At 46.9% G+C, this 23,680-nt stretch overlaps 1 protein-coding gene across 2 annotated transcripts in view; it reads left to right on the forward strand.

The window, feature by feature from the left end:
- The window catches only part of LOC142924582 (uncharacterized), a 135,213-nt gene that overhangs the window by 61,202 nt on the left and 50,331 nt on the right, over positions 1–23,680 (forward strand). For both annotated transcript variants that reach the window (XM_076067086.1, XM_076067085.1), the window contains exon 5: positions 7,005–7,079. In XM_076067086.1, coding sequence (XP_075923201.1) covers positions 7,005–7,079 — 75 coding nt within the window. The remainder of the gene's footprint in view (positions 1–7,004; positions 7,080–23,680) is intronic.

Raw genomic sequence — 23,680 nt, forward strand, 5'->3', positions numbered from 1 at the left:
AATAATATTCTCACGACGTTTCGGCCACAACACAAGCGGCCTTCATCGGGTGAAGGGGACGAGACTGTCCTCCAGACAGCGCTGTCCTCCAGACAGTCTCGTCCCCTTCACCTGATGAAGGCCGCTTGTGTTGTGGCCGAAACGTCGTGAGAATATTATTGTGTTATTTTATTTGATCAATTTATTATTTTATTCTCATTCTACGTGACTTTACCGAAAGAACCAAATAAGAATATATGCATTGTCTGATTGAAACTGATTGGTCCACACCAGAGACAGCTTTCTTTGGAGCCTCGTCTCAAAACGGTGTTAGACCAGAGGACACGCCAGCGTTGTGCTTTTGTCGAAGCCCCATTCTAATTGCCGCTCGGATATTACTAGAACAAGTGCGCGCTGACGTTTCGTGTTCTATTAAAGTTTAAAGTAATTACGTAATTTTCATGCTTTACATTTTGAGCCAGGTTGATGTGGGTTAGGAACAGATTCCAGGTGCTCGTGACGTTGGCACCCTAGTCGTCGCAGTTGTGTTTACTTGGACGCTGACCATCTCTCCGCCGATTACCGTTGCACAGCATTAACAGTCAACGTACAATGCAGCTATCATGCGCAGGTACCTTTTACTGTCATTGCATTGCCTGTACCAGGCTAGGTGTGGAGCACGGCCTGCTGGATTTGGAAATGATGTGTCTGACAAGAGGTCACAATAGAGGCCCACTTAATTGGGATACATATGGGGTTTAACCCTCACCCCCCCCTCCAACACACAGCAATAGCAGCAGCTGTAATTTAGCGCAACACTTGTGGAAGACTAGGCGTGCTGTAGGGACACGTGGGTGGTGCAGAAATATTTGGCGGCGTGTCATAAGAAATGTGCATGCGTTATGGGTCAAACGACTTCAGTGATTGGGCAAATACACCACCTGCGTGCTGTGTCGCACCAATAAACACGTACACATCTCTTGTATGAGCTGCATAGACAGCGGGGGGGGGGGGGGGGACATGTGGTGTTAGCAAGAACCAATTCAGCCATTGAATGGTACACGAGGGCCTGGTGTGACCGTTGCCAGTGCTGATTTTTGCACACTGCGTAAGGTACTAGCTTACGTCTGAGTCTACCTAGGAGAAACCAAATACGAATATCAGTCACCACTGATGTTAGCCGTGGTCTGGGATAAAACTCGAGTCATCGGGCCGTAGTGCAGTGAGCGGACTACGATGCCACCCCTCCCCACGTTGTGCCAAAATACACACGCACACAAATTACTCCATTAAAAGTGGCTCTATTAAAAGTTATTTCAATGGGATTTTCATTCTGTAGACAAACCCGAAGGAAAGGAGTAACCTTATCCAAGACTTGAGGGATTTTCACTAACACCTGTTCACGATATAATTTTCCAAAAGTTAATTACCTTTGGGGGGGACTGCAGCAAGCACAGTAACAATGCATTCCGAGCATTCTCGCTGGGTACAGAACAGCAGAAACCAAATTTCTGGATCTTCTGAAATTCACGTCCAATTTTTTTGTCCGCTTGTTGATTTTAGCTTCAGAAACACATGTTTTGTTTGTTATTGAATTAATGTAAAAAAAAATCACATGTGATTCTTTGTTTTTGTAGTTACTTTAGGTTGGATGCAGTCTTGACATGTATTGCTTACCCACCATGCTGCACTTGCATTTCAGAGGTCACCGATTTGATGTGTTCCTTAAATACCCTCCCGCCTCTGTCCAGCCAGCAGTATAAATGGATTCACCACAGTTAGTTGATCGGCAGGCCGCTTGCAGTGGGGTAAGGTGTGGGTCCTCCCAGCTCTTCTAATACATCTGGCCGGCATGTCAGAAGGAGTAGGCCAAGCAACCCCTGTGGGGGGGGGCGGGGGGGTGGATGCTTTCTGCAGCTAGCAGTGGCTTGACCCAAGAACATTTCAAGAGCTGCCCCTTCATAACTTTTCACCGTGCGCGCGATATTTATTTATTTATCTAATTGTGGTATTTTACTCAGGGGCAGGAATTCAAGTTAATATTTGTCACAGATGTGCGAACGCTCAAAGTCGATAGCGTCATTGGCCGTGTCGGCGCACCCAGGCGTTGGGAACACAATCTCGGGGTAAAGTGGCATTGGGGTGCTTTGGTTTCAATCTCTCTCCGGTAACCTCAATTAAACGAATAACTCCAAAGGAAACACATTGCACAGAGGCTCATTCACAGCCCAGGGGCTGAGCAATTTGTGAGGTGGAGGTGGTTTGTGAGGATGCTTTGTGGGGTATTTTGTGGTGGTGACGTTTCCACCTGAGTGGTGGCAGAAATGCATATAAATCACCGCGTTGGCCGGAAATATATTTTTTTAAAATCAAAATTAAGTGTGTGGCCTCATATTTGGCTGTTAGTGACTTGCTGCTGAACACGAATCGCTTCCAACTTTGGCACTCATTGGAATTCTTAAATGCCATTGCAAATATAAAGAAAGCAAAATAAAATTACTAATTTTTCTGGGCTATCCCAAAGCAAACAAAACTAGCACTGCCGTTAGTGGATTCAAGCTTTCAATCTTCCCAAGGAAAATATATGGAGTGGCATAGCATACATTTATACAGTCAGAATTTCAATTATACCATAAACCTTTGAAAATATAACATTTCTAATAATTTTAGATTTTATTTTCTCAAATATACAGTGACCTTTATGCCAGGGTATTTCAGAGCGAAAACTTTACCTCGGTGGTATATATTTTTTAAATGACCTATATATTGTGATATGGGGTGCTGCATGTAAGTGTCTCGCCTGCCATATCAAATCAATTTCTTAAAATCCCCTGCCTCTGTCTACCCAGGAGTTATGGTCGCGTGTGGTGGAGTAAACGTTTGGCAGTCCCACCTCTTCCAAGACGTCTTGCCAGCGTGTAAGAGGAGGCCAAATACCCTCCAGGGGGTCTCTGTAATTACTTTTTCGGTGGAGGCCGTTCTGTCTCTAAAGAAGGCTGTCTCTGGTGTAGACCAATCAGTTTCAAAGGCAATTTGCATATATTACCAGAGCCCTTACTCTTTGGGTATTTCGGTAAAGTCACGTAGAGTATAAAATAAAATGAATTAAATCACGACGTTTCGGGCGCAACACAAGCGTCCGTCATCAGGTGGGACAACCACCGCAAGAGACAATTGCTGAAGTGGGCAAGAGGGCTGCCGTGACAAGAGGCTATATAGGTAAGAGAGGGGGGAGGAGCCTCTTGTCGGTAAGAGAGGGGGGAGGAGCCTCTTGTCGGTAAGAGAGGGGGGAGGAGCCTCTTGTCGGTAAGAGAGGGGGGAGGAGCCTCTTGTAGGTAAGAGAGGGGGGAGGAGCCTCTTGTCGGTAAGAGAGGGGGGAGGAGCCTCTTGTAGGTAAGAGAGGGGGGAGGAGCCTCTTGTAGGTAAGAGAGGGGGGAGGAGCCTCTTGTAGGTAAGAGAGGGGGGAGGAGCCTCTTGTCACGGCAGCCCTTTTGCCCACAACCACAGCCATTGTTTATTGCTGTGGTCCCAGCTGATGACGGACGCTTGTGTTGCGCCCGAAACGTCGTGATTCATTTTATTTTCTACCCACGTGACTTTACCGAAAGAACCAAAGAGTATGTATGCCTGCAGTCACGAAAACTTCAAATCTAGATTTACCAGAGCATGTTTTTTGTTTGCATGTTCACCACAAGTACTGTGTGTGGTTAATGCAGACATGATTCCTTGCAAAAGGTTCCTGTTTGGTGTTTGAACATCTTAACGCAACTGTTTTATTGCCAGAAAGGTTAAAACCTATTCTATACTTTGATACTGGCAAGAAAGGTCCCGTGTTGGAGGCCGATCTGCTAGCAGTGACGTGAGAAAGAAATTGAGGAGCTGCACCTTTGCCTTTTTCATTTAAAGCAAGATTAAAAGTACAAGTCGAGTGATCATTGCAGACGATCAATGACCTCACCGGCTTTTAAGAAATGTATGCTTTCAGGGGCTGTTTAGAATGATTTATGTGTTCACTTGATTTACTTGCGATCATTAAAGGAGCTCTTGAATCATTTACTTAAAATAGTAGCAGAAAACGTGTTTAAAGAGATTCTGTGGATATTCCAGCTGATACCTGATTATTTATTGGGTTGGCCTTTAATTATGATACCAGCACAATTTTGTTGGGTCATTTTAATCTCCAGCTTTGCCAAAATATGAAGAAAATAAACCGCAAAATGCGAGTCTTAGGAAACAGCTAAATAATACAGCTTTGTGAGAAATCAACATCTGGCCTTCGCACATTCGTGCCAAATCGGGCTACTCGAGTTTCGAATGGGTCTCAAATTCTCTTTGTGTTTTTTTTTAAAGGTACAGCGAAATGTAAATCGTGTAAAAAAAAACCCTCTGAAATGTTCTCGTGTTTATTACTTTACACTTGCTTTCTGTGCTGTCAAACATTTCGTTGGGCGGAAGGCCTTTTAACAGCCAGCCCCACGTCTGTATACTTTTTGCGCGTCTCGCTGTGTGCACTCCCCACCCATGAGTGGATGAGTGATTGTCCACAAACACTGACGTTTTTTGGCTCCTGGACTCCCGAAACCTTCTCTTTTAGGGGGGGGAGGACAGGGAAAATAAGCAATGCCCTGTGCCAGATCACTTTGATAAAAGATTTAGGAGGAGATTGAGAGAGCCGGGGAAGCAGAATAAATGCTCGGGCAGCATACTTAGCTTTTTCAAAGGACGACAGGGAAGACTTAGATCCGATATGCTCTTCAAATGAGTCGCCTTACCCACATTGCACCGGACGCTACAGTGTTTCCACATGTGCGCGTTACACATTCTGTATTAATGTCAGTTTACAACTTATTTTTCCAGGGTTTTTTTTTCAGGCTAATAGCTGCAATGTGGAGTCAACCATAGACAAAAGGTGCCTATTGATATGACCGAGTGAAGCCAGCCAATGCCTGGACAAGGTTCGCATGCTTAGTACCAATGAGGTTCATGGTTAGGAATCTATCCCAGGCCACTGGAATGTGGTTCAATGCACTAACCACAATACAAATGTTTTCCACAAAGATGGCATAGTGCTGTGCTCAGCATTGGTGCTGTGGAGGCAAATGCGGTTGGGCATGCATAGTCCTGTGTTCACCTTAATAGGTGCTTGCTAAAACCACCTGCTTTGACTGTCTGGTCATGAATGGAGGATCTTTTCCATTATGATTATCTAGAAGTCTGCATTCACATGTGCATCATGACATTCTGCAAGAATGTGCACTTGCTTGTACACAGCGGATGTACATGTATTTTAGCTCATAATGACTGAGTAATTGATGTAAACTCTAATCATCTTCCAGAAGGGATAGAGGACTGAAATAGTTGTGTAGATATGTGTAGTGAGTCACTTCGGAAACACTAATAGTAGGAGGCACACACGTTTATTCTACACTTCCACAGTACAGGGGATAACTACAATCGGGTCAGGACAACCGGCACACTGCCTGACCCACAACGCCGAGGAGGTGAAGACGGGGACGAAGACTTGCGTAGATGACGGGTTCCATTCCAAACGACAGCCCCGACCCAGCGTCGGGGCCTCCCTTTTATCCTCCCCAGCGTGGCCTGGCTCCGCCCTCGGCCACGCCCCCTTTTGTAACCTACCAGACGGTTCTGGGCCTTCGCCCCACGTGTCCCCTCTGTCACCTTTACCCTACATCCCTTACCCCGGCCTATCACGTGCCCAGCTGGTAGACCGGGCTGCTTCACCCACAATCCCGCTGTCTACCAGTAACCAGTGCTACGCGCCATAGTGACCCAATCTATGCCACTAAATATTTATAAATAAATAAATATGAGTGTGGCGGTGATACAGTGGTTAATGCGCTGCGCTGTGAACCCGGTAACCTGTGTTTTGTTTTCCGGCCGTGGCTAGCACCGGTGGAGTGCGATGTCTAAACCACGACCGCCCAACCCCACTGACCAGCGTGGCGAGATTTGATCAAACATTCCTCGTGACTAACATGGCACCAGGGGGCCTTCATTCAGCAGTGGATTGGCAGAGGGATGTCAACAACTCTAGTTATTATTATTATTATTTCTGCTTTGGGGCCGTCCATAAATGACGTCACGCACCTAGGGCGGGGGGGGGGTCAGACATTTGTGACGATGTGAGGGGGGGGGGTTTGAGAAATGTGACGTCACATCAAAATGCGCAACTTTAAATAAATATAGACAACACGTTCTACTTAATTAAACATCAGAGTGCAGTGCCACATTAAATACGCACTACAATGACAATAGTTTAAAGAGATTTGAAGCATGCTTTATATTTTTTTTGGGGGGGGGGGGCAGAGCTTTGTGACGTCATATTCGAGGGGGGTCTTACTTTTTGTGACGCCGTGTGACAAGAGGGGGGGGGGTCAAAAATCATCAAATCGCGTGACGTCATTTATGGACGCCCCCTTATTAAATATATGTACGTATCCAAAACCTTAATTTACAATTATTTTTCCCTCCCCATGATTTTGGACAAAAGGATTGAGATTTTTCTTCAAACTACTTTGCATTGTGACAATAAAAAGGGTGTTCAATTGAAATGACATCATATTGAATGAAAAAAATTGGCAATTTGGGACCCACATAAATAGGGGACAAATGTATTTGTATCTTTGTGCATGTGTGCTGGACTGCATTTGTGTGTGTGGGGAGCGTTAGCATGCTCCCCACACACAGTATCCCGGTTAGCATGCTGCACTATGAACCCAGTGACCCGAGTACGATTCCCGCCCACGGCCAGCACCAGTGATGATCTGACCTGGTCCTGTGCCTCCCACTAGGTCGACTCAGCCTCAAAAAAGTACCCGGTTTGGTATGTAAACATCGCCACTCGGGAGACAAAAGACGGTCGTGCGTCATGCTGGCCACCCACCCCATCGTGTGCCGTGCAGGCCTTAATAGGTGTCGCTCGCTAACAGCACTTGCCCCAAAATTATGTTAAGGCTACACAGGGGGACCTTTGTCTTTTTGTGCTATAACCGTGTGTGCAGCAATGCTGGAGGAGGAGCAGGAGGCGAGCACGCGGCAAGCAGATGTCTCGTCAAAGTCCATCCAGAACCTGCAGGGTGAGACGCACAGATGCACTGCTACACGGACACACAGACTCATACAGCAATTACCCACACATATAGACAGTCGCCTAAACACACAGACCTCTCGTCATCCTGACACGCAGAGAATCGCCCCTTACGCAGTGGCATACCTGCACTGGCATATAGACACACAGCCATGCAGTCACATAGTCACCCTGATACACAGACACAGTGAGCGAGACACAGTCACATAGTCACCCTGATACACAGACACAGTGAGCGAGACACAGACACATAGTCACCCTGATACACAGACACAGTGAGCGAGACACAGTCACATAGTCACCCTGATACACAGACACAGTGAGCGAGACACAGACACATAGTCACACTGATACACAGACACAGTGAGTGAGACACAGTCACATGGTCACCCTGATACACAGACACAGTGAGTGAGACACAGATACATAGACACCCTGATACACGGGGACAGTGAGTGAGACACAGACACATAGTCACCCTGATACACAGACACAGTGAGTGAGACACAGACACATAGTCACGCTTATACACAGACACATAGTCACCCTGATACACAGTCACATAGTCACCCTGATACACAGACACAGTGAGTGAGACACAGTCACATAGTCACCCTGATACACAGACACAGTGAGCGAGACACAGACACATAGTCACCCTGATACACAGACACAGTGAGCGAGACACAGTCACATAGTCACCCTGATACACAGACACAGTGAGCGAGACACAGACACATAGTCACACTGATACACAGACACAGTGAGTGAGACACAGTCACATGGTCACCCTGATACACAGACACAGTGAGTGAGACACAGATACATAGACACCCTGATACACGGGGACAGTGAGTGAGACACAGACACATAGTCACCCTGATACACAGACACAGTGAGTGAGACACAGACACATAGTCACGCTTATACACAGACACATAGTCACCCTGATACACAGTCACATAGTCACCCTGATACACAGACACAGTGAGTGAGACACAGTCACATAGTCACCCTGATACACAGACACAGTGAGCGAGACACAGACACATAGTCACCCTGATACACAGACACAGTGAGCGAGACACAGACACATAGTCACCCTGATACACAGACACAGTGAGCGAGACACAGACACATAGTCACACTGATACACAGACACAGTGAGTGAGACACAGTCACATGGTCACCCTGATACACAGACACAGTGAGTGAGACACAGATACATAGACACCCTGATACACGGGGACAGTGAGTGAGACACAGACACATAGTCACCCTGATACACAGACACAGTGAGTGAGACACAGACACATAGTCACGCTTATACACAGACACATAGTCACCCTGATACACAGTCACATAGTCACCCTGATACACAGACACAGTGAGTGAGACACAGTCACATAGTCACCCTGATACACAGACACAGTGAGCGAGACACAGACACATAGTCACCCTGATACACAGACACAGTGAGCGAGACACAGTCACATAGTCACCCTGATACACAGACACAGTGAGCGAGACACAGACACATAGTCACACTGATACACAGACACAGTGAGTGAGACACAGTCACATGGTCACCCTGATACACAGACACAGTGAGTGAGACACAGATACATAGACACCCTGATACACGGGGACAGTGAGTGAGACACAGACACATAGTCACCCTGATACACAGACACAGTGAGTGAGACACAGACACATAGTCACGCTTATACACAGACACATAGTCACCCTGATACACAGTCACATAGTCACCCTGATACACAGACACAGTGAGTGAGACACAGTCACATAGTCACCCTGATACACAGACACAGTGAGCGAGACACAGACACATAGTCACCCTGATACACAGACACAGTGAGCGAGACACAGACACATAGTCACCCTGATACACAGACACAGTGAGCGAGACACAGACACATAGTCACACTGATACACAGACACAGTGAGTGAGACACAGTCACATGGTCACCCTGATACACAGACACAGTGAGTGAGACACAGATACATAGACACCCTGATACACGGGGACAGTGAGTGAGACACAGACACATAGTCACCCTGATACACAGACACAGTGAGTGAGACACAGACACATAGTCACGCTTATACACAGACACATAGTCACCCTGATACACAGTCACATAGTCACCCTGATACACAGACACAGTGAGCGAGACACAGTCACATAGTCACCCTGATACACAGACACAGTGAGCGAGACACAGACACATAGTCACCCTGATACACAGACACAGTGAGCGAGACACAGTCACATGGTCACCCTGATACACTGATACAGTGAGCGAGACACAGTCACATAGTCACCCTGATACACGGGGACAGTGAGTGAGACAGTCACATAGTCACCCTGATACACAGACACAGTTAGTGAGACACAGACACATTGTCACGCTGATACACAGACAGAGTGAGTGAGACACAGTCACATAGTCACCCTGATACACAGACACAGTGAGTGAGACACAGACACATAGTCACCCTGATACACAGACACATAGTCACCCTGATACACAGTCACATAGTCACCCTGATACACAGACACAGTGAGCGAGACACAGACACATAGTCACCCTGATACACAGACACATGAGTGAGACACAGACACATAGTCACCCTGATACACAGACACATAGTCACCCTGATACACAGTCACATAGTCACCCTGATACACAGACACAGTGAGCGAGACACAGACACATAGTCACCCTGATACACAGACACAGTGAGCGAGACACAGTCACATGGTCACCCTGATACACTGATACAGTGAGCGAGACACAGTCACATAGTCACCCTGATACACAGACACAGTTAGTGAGACACAGACACATAGTCACCCTAATACACAGACACAGTGAGTGAGACACAGACATATAGTCACCCTGATACACAGACACATAGTCACCCTGATACACAGTCACATAGTCACCCTGATACACAGACACAGTGAGCGAGACACAGACACATAGTCGCCCTGATACACAGACGCAGTGAGTGAGACACAGTCACATAGTCACCCTGATACACAGACACAGTGAGTGAGACAGACACATAGTCACCCTGATACACAGACACATAGTCACCCTGATACACAGTCACATAGTCACCCTGATACACAGACACAGTGAGCGAGACACAGACACATAGTCACCCTGATACACAGACACATGAGTGAGACACAGACACATAGTCACCCTGATACACAGACACATAGTCACCCTGATACACAGTCACATAGTCACCCTGATACACAGACACAGTGAGCGAGACACAGACACATAGTCACCCTGATACACAGACACAGTGAGCGAGACACAGTCACATAGTCACCCTGATACACAGACACAGTTAGTGAGACACAGACACATAGTCACCCTGATACACAGACACAGTGAGTGAGACACAGACATATAGTCACCCTGATACACAGACACATAGTCACCCTGATACACAGTCACATAGTCACCCTGATACACAGACACAGTGAGCGAGACACAGACACATAGTCGCCCTGATACACAGACGCAGTGAGTGAGACACAGTCACATAGTCACCCTGATACACAGACACAGTGAGTGAGACAGACACATAGTCACCCTGATACACAGACACATAGTCACCCTGATACACAGTCACATAGTCACCCTGATACACAGACACAATGAGCGAGACACAGACACATAGTCACCCTGATACACAGACACAGTGAGTGAGACACAGTGACATAGTCACCCTGATACACAGACACAGTGAGCGAGACACAGACACATAGTCACCCTGATACACAGACACAGTGAGCGAGACACAGACACATAGTCACCCTGATACACAGACACAGTGAGTGAGATACAGTCACATGGTCACCCTGATACACAGACACAGTGAGTGAGACACAGTCACATAGTCACTCTGATACACAGACACAGTGAGTGAGACACAGACACATAGTCACCCTGATACACAGACACAGTGAGTGAGACACAGTCACATAGTCACCCTGATACACAGACACAGTGAGCGAGACACAGACACACAGTCACCCTGATACACAGACACAGTGAGTGAGACACAGTCACAGTGAGTGAGACACAGTCACATGGTCACCCTGATACACAGACACAGTGAGCGAGACACAGACACATAGTCACCCTGATACACAGACACAGTGAGCGAGACACAGACACATAGTCACCCTGATACACAGACACAGTGAGCGAGACACAGACACATAGTCACCCTGATACACAGACACAGTGAGTGAGACACAGACACATAGTCACCCTGATACACAGACACAGTGAGCGAGACACAGACACATAGTCACCCTGATACACTGATACAGTGAGTGAGACACAGTCACATGGTCACCCTGATACACAGACACAGTGAGTGAGACACAGACACATAGTCACCCTGATACACAGACACAGTGAGTGAGACACAGACACATAGTCACCCTGATACACAGACACAGTGAGCGAGACACAGACACATAGTCACCCTGATACACAGACACAGTGAGTGAGACACAGTCACATAGTCACCCTGATACACAGACACAGTGAGCGAGACACAGACACATAGTCACCCTGATACACAGACACAGTGAGTGAGACACAGACACATAGTCACCCTGATACACAGACACAGTGAGCGAGACACAGACACATAGTCACCCTGATACACAGACACAGTGAGCGAGACACAGACACATAGTCACCCTGATACACAGACACAGTGAGTGAGACACAGACACATAGTCACCCTGATACACAGACACAATGAGCGAGACACAGACACATAGTCACCCTGATACACTGATACAGTGAGTGAGACACAGTCACATGGTCACCCTGATACACAGACACAGTGAGTGAGACACAGACACATAGTCACCCTGATACACAGACACAGTGAGTGAGACACAGACACATAGTCACCCTGATACACGGTCACAGTGAGTGAGACACAGTCACATGGTCACCCTGATACACAGACACAGTGAGCGAGACACAGACACATAGTCACCCTGATACACAGGGACAGTGAGTGAGACACAGTCACATAGTCACCCTGGCATGCACAAATATTAATACCCTGGCACACAGACACACAATTGCCATAACACACAGACACAGTCACCGTGACACACACAGACATATGATCACCATAATACACAGACAGTCACCCTAACACACAGATACATTGTCCTCCTTACACACATATCGGCATTATAACACACGGACAGTCACTGACACACAGACAGTCACCCTGCCCATGACACATTGTCTTTTTGAGTTCCTCAATAAAGATGAAGCTGAATCGGGAATCGTACCACGAACGTTGCGTACACTAGCTCAGTGCCTCGTGGTCCGACCACCCAGAGGCAAGCCTGGAACAACATTAGCAGCAATGTTCTCCTATCAGTGCAACGACCACCAATGTAAATCCTGTTAGGGGATTGCAGAACAGCCCAACAATTTCACCAAACCTGGCACCCGCTTTAACGTCGCCGTCTGCGTCGTAGGCAAACCATCGGGTCCCCGAGGGCGCGAGCTCGCACGTGGCATGTGTTTTCCTTGGAATGTAAAAAAAAAAGTGTCGAAGTTTTCATGAACGTGACAGCCAGGCTGTGAGATGAGTGTCCACAGGCCGCCGCTGTCCAGCCGTTCTGACACGCAGCACAGCGGCGTCCATACTTGTGGCATATGCTGTTAAAATTAAAGGGCAGGGCAGTTGTTTGGTTCGTCACTAAATGAAATAACGCTTCCTGTGTTGTCCTATGGGCTTCTTTGGAGATTCATGTTTTCCAAACAAAGCATCTTTGGAATCGTTTCAACTTCGCTGGATCTCTTCCAGAAGGCCATCCTCTTCATACGCGGTGCTTGCATATTGGTTGTCCTTAAGAGTTGCTCCTCCACCTCTCCAGCCGATGCCAAGGCTCGCGGAACCAGGTTGCTGGGGGATTGACGGCCGTGCCTTTGGCTTAGTTTATTATGGAGGGGTGCTGTTTTGACCATACTTCTCCACGCCGGTCAGTGTGGGTTGGCGAAGGTACTCACCTGACAGGGGAACTCGCCGGAATCACGCATCAGGGCCTCACCCCAAATGTCAGTTTGGCAACAGCAATAGCGGCCCCGGTCACAAATCACGGTCAAGATGCGACGATGAGATTAGCCTGTGTATGTTTTTGGTGCAGCGAGAGGGGTTTATTGTGATCGCACGACTTGGAGGGATGGCGATGGCACCGGGGAGGCGTTCATTCAGCGGTGGTTTGTTCATGGCTGTTCATTATGATCATGATGATTCTCATCAGCACGGTGTGTGGCCTGTTAAAGCGATGTCACAGAGCGACATGAAGTCCCAGACAGCAGCAGCAGCAGCCACCAAACAAACAAACAAACCTGGAGCTCATTAATATAGTTTGAGCAGCGCACAAGCACAATTCTCAAAAAACATTACTTCCCCTCGCTGATTAACAAGCACCTCGTTGCCTATTTATTTTTTAGTAACGACTGTTTGCTGAAGTGGGGGGAATTATATTCACGTTTGTCATGCCACCACCCAAACGGCTCCCCCACACCAAGACTCCACAGGGGCAGGGGGGGTGTAGGAGGGGGGCAGGGCCTGGCAAGGGACAGGGATGGGTAGGTGGGGGGTGGACGAACATCAGGGGGGGGGCTGTGGTTTCAGGTGGAGGAGTCGTGCTAACTGGCTGCGAGGTCGGTTTGGGCGAGGTGAACTAGCCAGCGTTTGGTTAGTGATTGCCGGTTCGTGTGCCCGGTGAGGAACCCCGTCAGGTTGCTTTTGGTAGCGTCGAGCAGTTTGGTTGGTGAGCGAGAGGCAATGTTGCCGTGAGCTTGCGTCCGTTGGCGTTGCCTACTTAGTGCTGGGCATTGCCAGTTGTGTTGCGCGTAGGTGGTTTTAAATTACTGTAATGAAGCCTTTTGCTGTCTGACCCGCGACGCCCCTGTGGTGTTGCCAGTCAGGCAGGGGCAAGGCGGAGTGGGGTGGTCTAGGGCGCGTAGGGCCCTGGCAGATCAGCTCGCGCGTGGGCTCCAGTCGCGGTCTCGTAGCTACTGTGTTGTGTGGAGGGGAAGGGCGCGGGGGTGGGGGGGGTTCCCACGCCGCGATTGCCCGCGAAATCGGAATCGCAACTCGTGATTTCTGGTATCAATATGGGCACCGCGGTGGCAAGATGTTAACTACCTCGCCTGGTATACAGGAGGTCGTGGGTTCGATCCCAACCCTGACGCCGGTATATTTTGATTTTGAATATTCTCCTTGTGGTTGCGTGGATGTTTCTCCGGGTCCTCCGATTTTTCCCTCTACAATTTAGAAACATGAACATGCGTTTAGAGTATTTTGGCTGCTCTTCATTTCAACGGGATAAGCCACTTCATTGGGCTATCATTTGTGGTCAGGTGGATTCTGAAAAAGAGCTATAAAGCTCGGTGGGCCTTACTTGGTACAATACAAATAGTTTAGTTTAGGTTGATTCGGAACGGATTCGGAGTTTGAACCTATCCGGAATTGATAGCGTATCTCACCCTAGAATATATCTCCACTTAATTAAAATGTCACCATCGATGGGAATCGATTCAAATCCACCCTAGCTGAGAGATTTTAGTTAGGGCTTGATCCGCGCCACTGGCAGTAATCCGGATTAATAACAGCAGCAGGTCAAACGTCAAGCTCGGGGTTAGAGGGCGAGGCCTATGGGAGGCTAAAGGAATGGAGAAAGCCCTGTGTGATATCCTAGTGGTGCCTCAAGGCTTGGCACTGCACAGTTATGTTTATGTTATATATACACAATACTCTTTATGCTATTTATTTGTATCATAATGTATTTAAGAGGCACATAATTAATGCAGAATGATTAGCCAAACCATCGAAGAAGTGCAAGGATGCTGAGTACCGTTTGCTAAATCTTGATCGGAGAGAATTGTCACGTTGGCCTCTGGGCTAAGTTGTAAAGTTGTGAAATTGGCGTTGCCTCTGCACGACCGCTTTTCTGTGCCAGGGTGGCCGGGAGCCTATTGTGTATGTGTCATTGCGGTCTCATAGGTCAGAGTGTCCTGTGATTTAAGTACATGTCAGAGGGTGCTAAGTCACTTTTGCGAGTTTGTATTAGTCTCGTGTACAGAACCTGGTTAATTTAACCCTGACAGTAGCACGCAGTGTGCTCGATTGAAGACGGGCACGTCTTACCGTGTTCGCTTGTCTCGTCTCCTGTTTTGTACATTTTGAATGCTGCATATAAAACACTACGATCAGAATTACAAAGCAGCTTTTAGTTGTTACTGTCACTGAGAAAAAAGCAAGCGTTTGACATTACAGCCAATTCCCATTCGCTTGGATGCATCACAGTTCATGCTGGCGGAGTGTTAAATATTATGGACAGGATGGGGTGGAGTTTAGTTTGGATATGAATTTGCTCAGAAGGCACTTAGTTTGAGGATGACGGTTTCACTTCGTGTTTTCAATTCGGTATTGATTATAATCAAGGTCAATGGTTGAATACATTTTTATGTTTCAGTTTTCCTCACAGACGCAATGAGCCCCTGTCGTCGTCACTGCTGGTGAAGCCCGCCTTCTCCAATGCACATTCTGCTGTCAATATATTTTAAGAAAACTAAATGCTTTAATTCAATTTCCCCATCTTTGTTGCCGTTATACTATCGGTGTCACGGTTTGAGACGAAAAAAAGGATGAGTTTTGAATTCCCATGGGGCATTGCATCTGTCCGCATTAGATAGCTGCCCATTGTAGGAGATGGCATAAAGGAGTACTTCTGAAATCGGTTCCATTGACCTCTTTGCCACACGGGGGGGGGGGGGGGGGGGGCGCTGAACATGTCCGTGCACTGTAGAGATGTTCGTTACATGGCATTAAAAGTAAACATTTTATTTTTATCGGCTATAATGTTGCCAAAAATTCAGTAAACGTTTTGTTTTCCATTTTTGTGTGTCATTGAACCACAATACCTTGTTGATCTCGTCAGGCAGCATAAATCATCACTCGAATTCTGGTCATCCGCGCAGCGGCTTTTGGCTAACCATCGAACAAAGATGCTCACCGGATTGTGCGCTTTCAGATGCGCTTTTGTGGCCGTCTGGACCGCTCTTCCATCTGATATTTCGGAAGTTACTGGGAGATATGCCCTTGTAAATCATCAAGATTGAAAACTGTTTTTTGTGTTTAGTTTGTTGTCCTTCCCCCACACCTCCGATGAGCACGTTTGGATACATACGGTGCGAAAGAAGTTCAACATACATGCATTGGTGACCAAACTGAAACCATCAAACCAGCTGCAGTTGACAAGAACCCGGTTGAGGTGGCAGAAGGCTGCATCCTAACCCAGGGCCTCGGCAGCACCCGCTCGGTGTTCCTGAAACCCGAAGCCACTTGGCCATTGCAGTCATTGTTTTTTTTGAGCGCCTTTTCCCTACTGAATTTTTTCAGTAGGCTTCATACATGAACTGAGTGTAATGGTGTAGAATGCAGCACGCCAGACGTGTTCATTTGGAGGGCACCTAGTTTGATTTCTGATTAATGTGGCTGAAGGCTTGATCAATTCAATTTTTTTATCTTCCTTGCCTCTATGCAGCATGTGGATGAGTGGATGGATGGTGTGGTCAGCACAATTCCCAGCCACCTTTATTCTGTTACTCCTGATGGTTCTTTTTCATATTCTAGGCCAATTATAGCAGTGTAAACCCAGGGACAGGTTAGACACCAATTGGCAATGGTTTTATTATGCGTGACCTGGAGTCAAGCGCAAAGCTTCTGGGATTGCAGTACAGTTTGCTAAACACTCCGCCACCACTGTGTACACACGTCCACAGAATACTCGCACATCCGCATCTCTGATTAGCACAGTCGGCCGCGTACGGTGCGAAAGAAGTTCAACATACGTATATAAACATATTTACACAGTTGGTAGCATCATTTAGAGCATCTTCTTTGTTTGGCATCCAAGTAGAAACGTGTCTGCTGTTTTCCCAAGAAAAATTAAGAATACTTTTGTTGTTCTGTAGTTGAGCATATATGTGACATGCATTGTTCATATTACAGCACAAAATAAGTGATGATAGGCGAGTTTTTTTGGTAGCCAGAATAATTTTTCTTTCTAATTAAAGCCGCATGTTCCAAAGGCACCACTTCTCTTACTCCCCAACCCCTGCAGCCTCTGCTCTCCCTCGCCCACTCCCACCTCGCCCCGTCTCGCTCTCTCTCTCGACCCCCTGTGACGATGCTGACCCTTTGCTTGTTTGGTTATTTATTTTTTTAAAAAAAACTTTCCCTCTCGGGCCCCGGATGCCACCGGTCCGTCACAGGGTGAATAATGAGCTCGTCTCCTCTGGACGGTGGAAACGGGCCCAGGGATAGTCCTTTGTGGGGCACTGTTCTTTTGCTCCGTCAGCACTATTCGTTGTGAGCAAAACACAGGGGTCCGTTTTAAACAGAGGTGGCGTTTTACTTTTGTGTAAAGGCGAGCAACCTTCTCGCTGCAGTAGATCTCTGCTGCTCTTAATCAAGCGTTCGCTTTGCAACGCTTGACACTTGCTGCAACGTGGCGAGTAAGAAATGCAGCTATCATCCTGGTCGCCCACCAACAGTCTAGCTCTACGTTTATAACGAGTACCACCTCGAACAATGCGCCGTTTCCTTTTTGCATTTGATTGGTCATCTTCCACTAATCTTGTGCCGATTTTTTGCTCTTGGCATCATGAGACGAAATATCGATTCAGAACGTTTGCAAAGCGGTCGAAACCGCTCCTGTTTGAGAAAGGGCCCACAAAACCGACGCAGATATTACAGCTACGTCTCAGATGCTGTTCCTCCCTAATATTGTATCAGCTGACTCTTCCACTGTCCCTGGGGTAGATGTTAGGATTCAGAATTAGCAAACCTCACCTGCTGATTTCGTACAAACAAATCGCCCTTAATGTGCCTGATCTTGTCATATCTCAGAGGCTAAGCAGGTTTGAGCCTGGTTAGTGCTTGGATGGTGGAACGCCAGGACGTTGTGGGTACTGCAGGCATGGCATTGTGAGGTGGCCAGGGAATGGGAGAGGTGAGCGTCACACCCTGTGTGTACGTGTTTTCTCCTGGCACTTTGGTTTCCTCCAGTTTGAAGCCAAACACTTGGCAATGGTAGTTTAGTTGCCAACCACCCCAATGTAGGACATTGCTGAGAAATAGTTTTTAGACTTTCTCGGGTAAATAATTGGCATTGATATTGGTCGTGATCGGCAAAATTTCAACCTTACAGTTAATCTGCCAGATTTTCAGTGAAAGGGAAATTGCATGTTGCAGAGTTGCTGTTTAGTAAGCTTTGTTGGGAATGCATGTTATTAATGAGAGATACATCATACACGGAGCTTTGTGCCTTGTTCTCTCCCACAATGCTAATATTTAGCCTCTAGAAGCCAATAATGCAGTCACTTGGTGCTGTGATGTGTAGTCGGATGTTGGTGTTTGGTTTCTTCCTAAAAAGCTTGGCCTGACAATCATTGTGGACTCACAGCTCGATGTTAGGGAAAACTATGACGGATTTATAATGATTAATATAGCTTTCTCAATTTCACCCAAATTCACGAAAGCGATTTAAAAAAAATTGTTTGCCATGCCACAAATCGCGTTCCAAGTTCGCCCAGTTTGCCGTGGTGCGAGTCGTGACCGTCAGACCTGCATGCGCTCTTGCATTAGTGCCGTGTTTCTTTAGCAGTGCTGAATAAATAAATAAAAACCCACCAGTACAGTTCACCTTGGTGTTGTTTTCACGTATATGCTCATGCTTTTCATTAGAGGCAAACTTGGCCTCAACTTAGACAAGCCGTAGCAGTCTGGCAAATGTATATATTTCTCTAGTGTCGCTGTGTTGGTCACTCCACCCTCCGTGATTTACTCGCATTTTAAAAGAACATACCGAAAACATTTTACTGGTCGTAACGTCTCGTAACATGAAAACGTAGGTTTTTTTTCTCCCTCTCTCTCTCTCTATGTTTCATTTGCACGCTTCTTGGATTTCATCCCCACAGGTTTTCAGGTTTCATCAGGGGAGTCTATTTTTTCTTCAAGTTTTAGGAATTTCAAATTGTTCGCAAACTGCGCTGATTTTAATTAAAAAATCACCTAAAACCGCTCTGACACTTCTTGGAAACCGTGGGCTGCCTCGGCCGGTCCTCGCAGGCAGCTGGGCTGGGGTGCGCTTGAGGTCCGGAGCGTGCCGTGCGTCGAACCAGGGTCCACGCTGTCTCCGTTGATCCGTAAGCAGGGCAGAGATGCTGAGAACGCGAGGGGTCACGTGACGCCCCCAACCCCCCACAACCGTCCACACCGTCTCCATTACTTGAATTCCACATCTGTGGGTCATGGTCAGCTGAGGCACGGAGGCGGTGAGGTTAGAGGCGGAAAGGAAGTAGTCAGGAATGAGCTTCGCGATTGCAAAGTTTTTGGGAACGTTTTTTCGGAGATGGCGTTTTGTGGGATGATTCGGGAATGGAGGGGGCGTTGTGTGGGGCCTTTTAAGTGAGTGTTGTTGAGGCCAAACTCAAAGCCTCTCTGTGTGCAAAACACTGGTGACCATGAGCCAGTGACATAAATTCCACATTGACTCGATTGAGGCCAGTTCCTCCCTGGGATGACCACTGTTCCCTTTCGCACAAAGTGATTCTCACGTCGAATTGATCCAAAACTACGATTTATGCTCGTATTTTTCACAATCAGAATCTTTATTTATCCTGGAGGGAAAAAAAATCTGATGTCCAGTAGGAGCACGTGGTAAGAACGTTACAACAACAAACGATAAAAAACATGATAGGAGTACAAAGTACAATAACGGTAAACAAACAGTATAAAAACATACAAATTATCATCCCTATCCTACCAGACAAAGCCCACTGAGATATTAACTTATTTTTTTAAAAAGCGACCTGGTCACAAATGATAGCTCAAAGTGGCTTATCGTTTGGACATTAATGGCAGCAAAATGTCCAGCGCTTTCAAATTGCAAGTCAAGCGCCTTCATCCACAGAGCGACTGATCTACATTACCGATGAAGGGTGATTTCTGATAATGTGGGTGATTATTATTCTATCTTCAGTTGCGGTGTCCAGAATTAGGATCATAATCTTTATTTAGACTGTAGGAATCCGATGAGCTATGAAGCTCTTTTTCACAGATGTCCAGTATGGGCCAGTCAGCAAGTTACAACAGCAAACGGTACAAAAAACGATAGGAGTGCAAAATACATAAAATGGTAAGCAAGTCACTAAATACATAAATAATCAATGCGTTCATTATATAATTCCTATTTATCAAGTTTGGGCAAGGCAGCAGTCCCAGACCACACCAAGATAACTCACAGTTCCTGAATTAAATGGCACATAAACACTGACCTATTGATGCACAGGATATACAAAGTGCTCGTGCCGAACTCTACGAGGAAGCCTCTAAAGTCAAGGCAATGCATGCCAGCGTAGTGAGGCCATGTGTTTTTTGTGCCGAGTGCTCCGAAGTGCCAGTCAGGCCACCGGCCAACATGTTGGAGTTGAGACATTTTAATTATGACCCATGGTTAGCGCTTGTGTTTCTTGGCCTTTGGTTTGTTCTAATAGGTAGTGAATTTATTCATTGATTTCTCATTCCTTTTTCTCTTTAACTTTATAAGCTTTTTATTGCATGTATTGCGTTTCTGCACGCTCTCGGCAGTCATAAAAAAACATTTATGGAAATGACATGTCACTTTTACAAAAGTCAGATTTTTTTTTCTTAAAAGGTTTTTAGGGTTTTTATAGGCAGACTGGTCTCCTATTGGGAATATTCCTTTAGCATTAAAAATGAAACAGGGGCGTCATGATTAAAAAAGTCAGGTGATTAATTTAGAATCATTATCCATTTACAACTGGTCCTGAGCCAGTGATGCACATTTTATATGCAGGTGGGCAGAGTGCTTATTGGAGCTCTGTTCTCATTCTAAGTCTCAACTTTAAAAATGTCGTTTCAGTCCTGCGAGCCAATCATAATCATTACCTCTCTGGGTCGGTCAAATGCGTACCAACCGGCGAGGCGTATTGCCTTGGTGGGAAGTCATCGGTGACTAAGTTAATGAAGAAATAATCCCTGTGATTGGAATGTGAAATTTTTACCGCTTTCCCTGGGACCCGCCATTGGTGATGAGCACTGGCCGATGCTAGTTTAAGTGTGGCATCGCTGCTACTTTTGTGCATGCATCTTCGAGCGAACGACACAGTGCATACATTTTGATTCGCAATGCAATGTAAATCGTGAGCAGGCTTAGATGTATTGCACACGTGTGTGCATCTCAGAGAGTATGCCAATGGATCTCAGGTAAGTAATGGTATCCCCCCCCCCCCCGTAAATGGGTCATTGAAAATCAGGTCGTGAATGTCGGTGAGCCACTTGCATGCTGCTGCTGCTGCGACAAGCAAATTAATTTCATTTTGGAGCGTTGTGTCTTTCTCACAGCTGATTCTTGCTGATGTCTAGGTAAATGGGAACAAGATGAGAACGTATTTATTTCCATTGATGCTTCATCGTGTCGCCAGGCAAGGGGGTGTGTGCACTTCGGAAGTTGAACTCGACATCTGAAAATTAACACTTTTACGGGGTTTTTTTATTTTCCTGCAATTTTATCGTTGATTGTGTTTTCGGTGTAATCACGTGAAATATCCATTTGGGTCTCTAACAGAGCAATGCAACCCTGAATGCTCCCATCAGACTACTTTATAAGGCCCCTTGAAGTGACTTCTTGTCCACACAGTAAGGGGTAGCACGTTCCCACCCACCATGCCACAGAGAGTCATGTTTGTCGCTGGATGAAGGCACTATATTTTATTATCATCGATTGAATTTATCCAACTTAGGTGCAGAACCAAATTCAAGGTGACGGTTTTTTTTATGCAGGCTTTTGTCAACCTGGCTGAGACCATCAACTCGCTACACTTGAGAACCCGTCTTAATCACAGGCGACTGCCTGAATTCAAACCCAGCATTTCCACGGTGCCATCACTGAACCATATGGCCACCTCAATCTGAATGTTACAAACTCAAATCCCGAATCGGAGTCAGCTCAGCCCCCACCGTACCTCTGGGGTCGATGCAATAAGCGCCACCTTTGCGTGAAGGCTGCAGCGGTTGTTCTTTTGCAGAAGCCAACCACCGCCACAGGAATGCGTAACTTCCACCACTGGTCCGGTGCTGCCAACGCAGACGACCATTGACAGTGGGGGGGGGGAGGGGGGCTGACGACGCTTTTTCTACGTGGCCTGATTAAAGGCGTGCCGCTCAGACCCAGAGTTACCTTGGCCTCGAACGATGACGGGAGGAAATGTTGTCTGGCTGGGCTTGGCGGCGGCTGCCCGTTTCTCCTGCGCGCACCAAGAACTCGCGAAGGGCCAAGCCCCCCGCGTTGTTTGCACAGGTGCCGTGCGTGATTGGTGCTTGGCAGCTGCCCCAGACCTGCAAGGCCCTGCGCCACAACGGAGTGGGCACGTCGAGCCGCTCTCAGGGCTGGTGGGTGGGTAGGCCGGGCTTGGTTTTTAATGATGAGTTATCGTAGGTGTGATGGTAATGGGAGAAAGCAGTTGTAATTTCGAAAAAAAAATTCCCCAAAAACAAATTGTTCCCAATTACATCCCCCTGTTCAACTATCACATGCATGCATAAGGTGATGCGTTTAATATGTATTCTACTCCTGGGTCGAGGTATTACATAAAGACACGTAAATTAGAAGGTCTGTCAGAAACTGGGTTGCTTTTTAGAGGGTGGGAGAAATGACCCCACCTGCATGAATACAATATTTCTCATTCGCTGCCTTCTAATGCATTTAGAAAGAAAAAAAAAATTACGTATAAATTAATGGCCTGATTTTGAATTGGTATATTTTTTTAAGGAATAAAATATAATGTCCAATACGATTGATATTCCAACCCATTAATTGTAATAAACAAGACTTTCTCGCAACAAATGCTAATTGTACAAAACCAATAACCTCGTTTATTATGGCGCAGTGGTGAGCGTGCTTCACTACTTCACTGCCAACACAACAACCTGAGTTTGATCTCCGCCTCAGCTAACATCACTTGTGACAAATAAATATCGGAACTAGTTCTGAGTCTTCCCTTAGTCGGTCTTAAATTAATTCCTCGTGCGGTGTGTGTAACATCAGAACTGGAGAAACAATGGTCGCCTGGAAGAGCGATCATGACACCACCCCTCCACCGTGTAAGGTGCTCGCTCGTAGCACTTGCCCCAACGGTCTGTTAAAGCTATACCCCGCGGTGTGGGATCTTTTGTGTGTGTGTGTGTGCGCATGCTCGTGCAGCCCAGGGGAGCGGTAGTGCAGCGGTTAGCGCGCTGCGCTGTGAACCCGGCGATCCGGGTTCGATTCCCGCTCACGGCCGCCACCAGTGACGGTTGTTTTAACCGGTGCTGGGCCTCCCCTCGGTCGACTCGGCCTCAAATGAGCACGTGGGGTCGGTGTGCAGACATTGTCACTCGGCAGACAAAGGCGGCCCG

The sequence above is a fragment of the Petromyzon marinus genome, chromosome 14, assembly GCF_048934315.1.
Source record: "Petromyzon marinus isolate PM22_M1 ecotype Great Lakes invasive population chromosome 14, UKy_Petmar_22M1.pri1.0, whole genome shotgun sequence".
Lineage (NCBI taxonomy): Eukaryota > Metazoa > Chordata > Hyperoartia > Petromyzontiformes > Petromyzontidae > Petromyzon > Petromyzon marinus.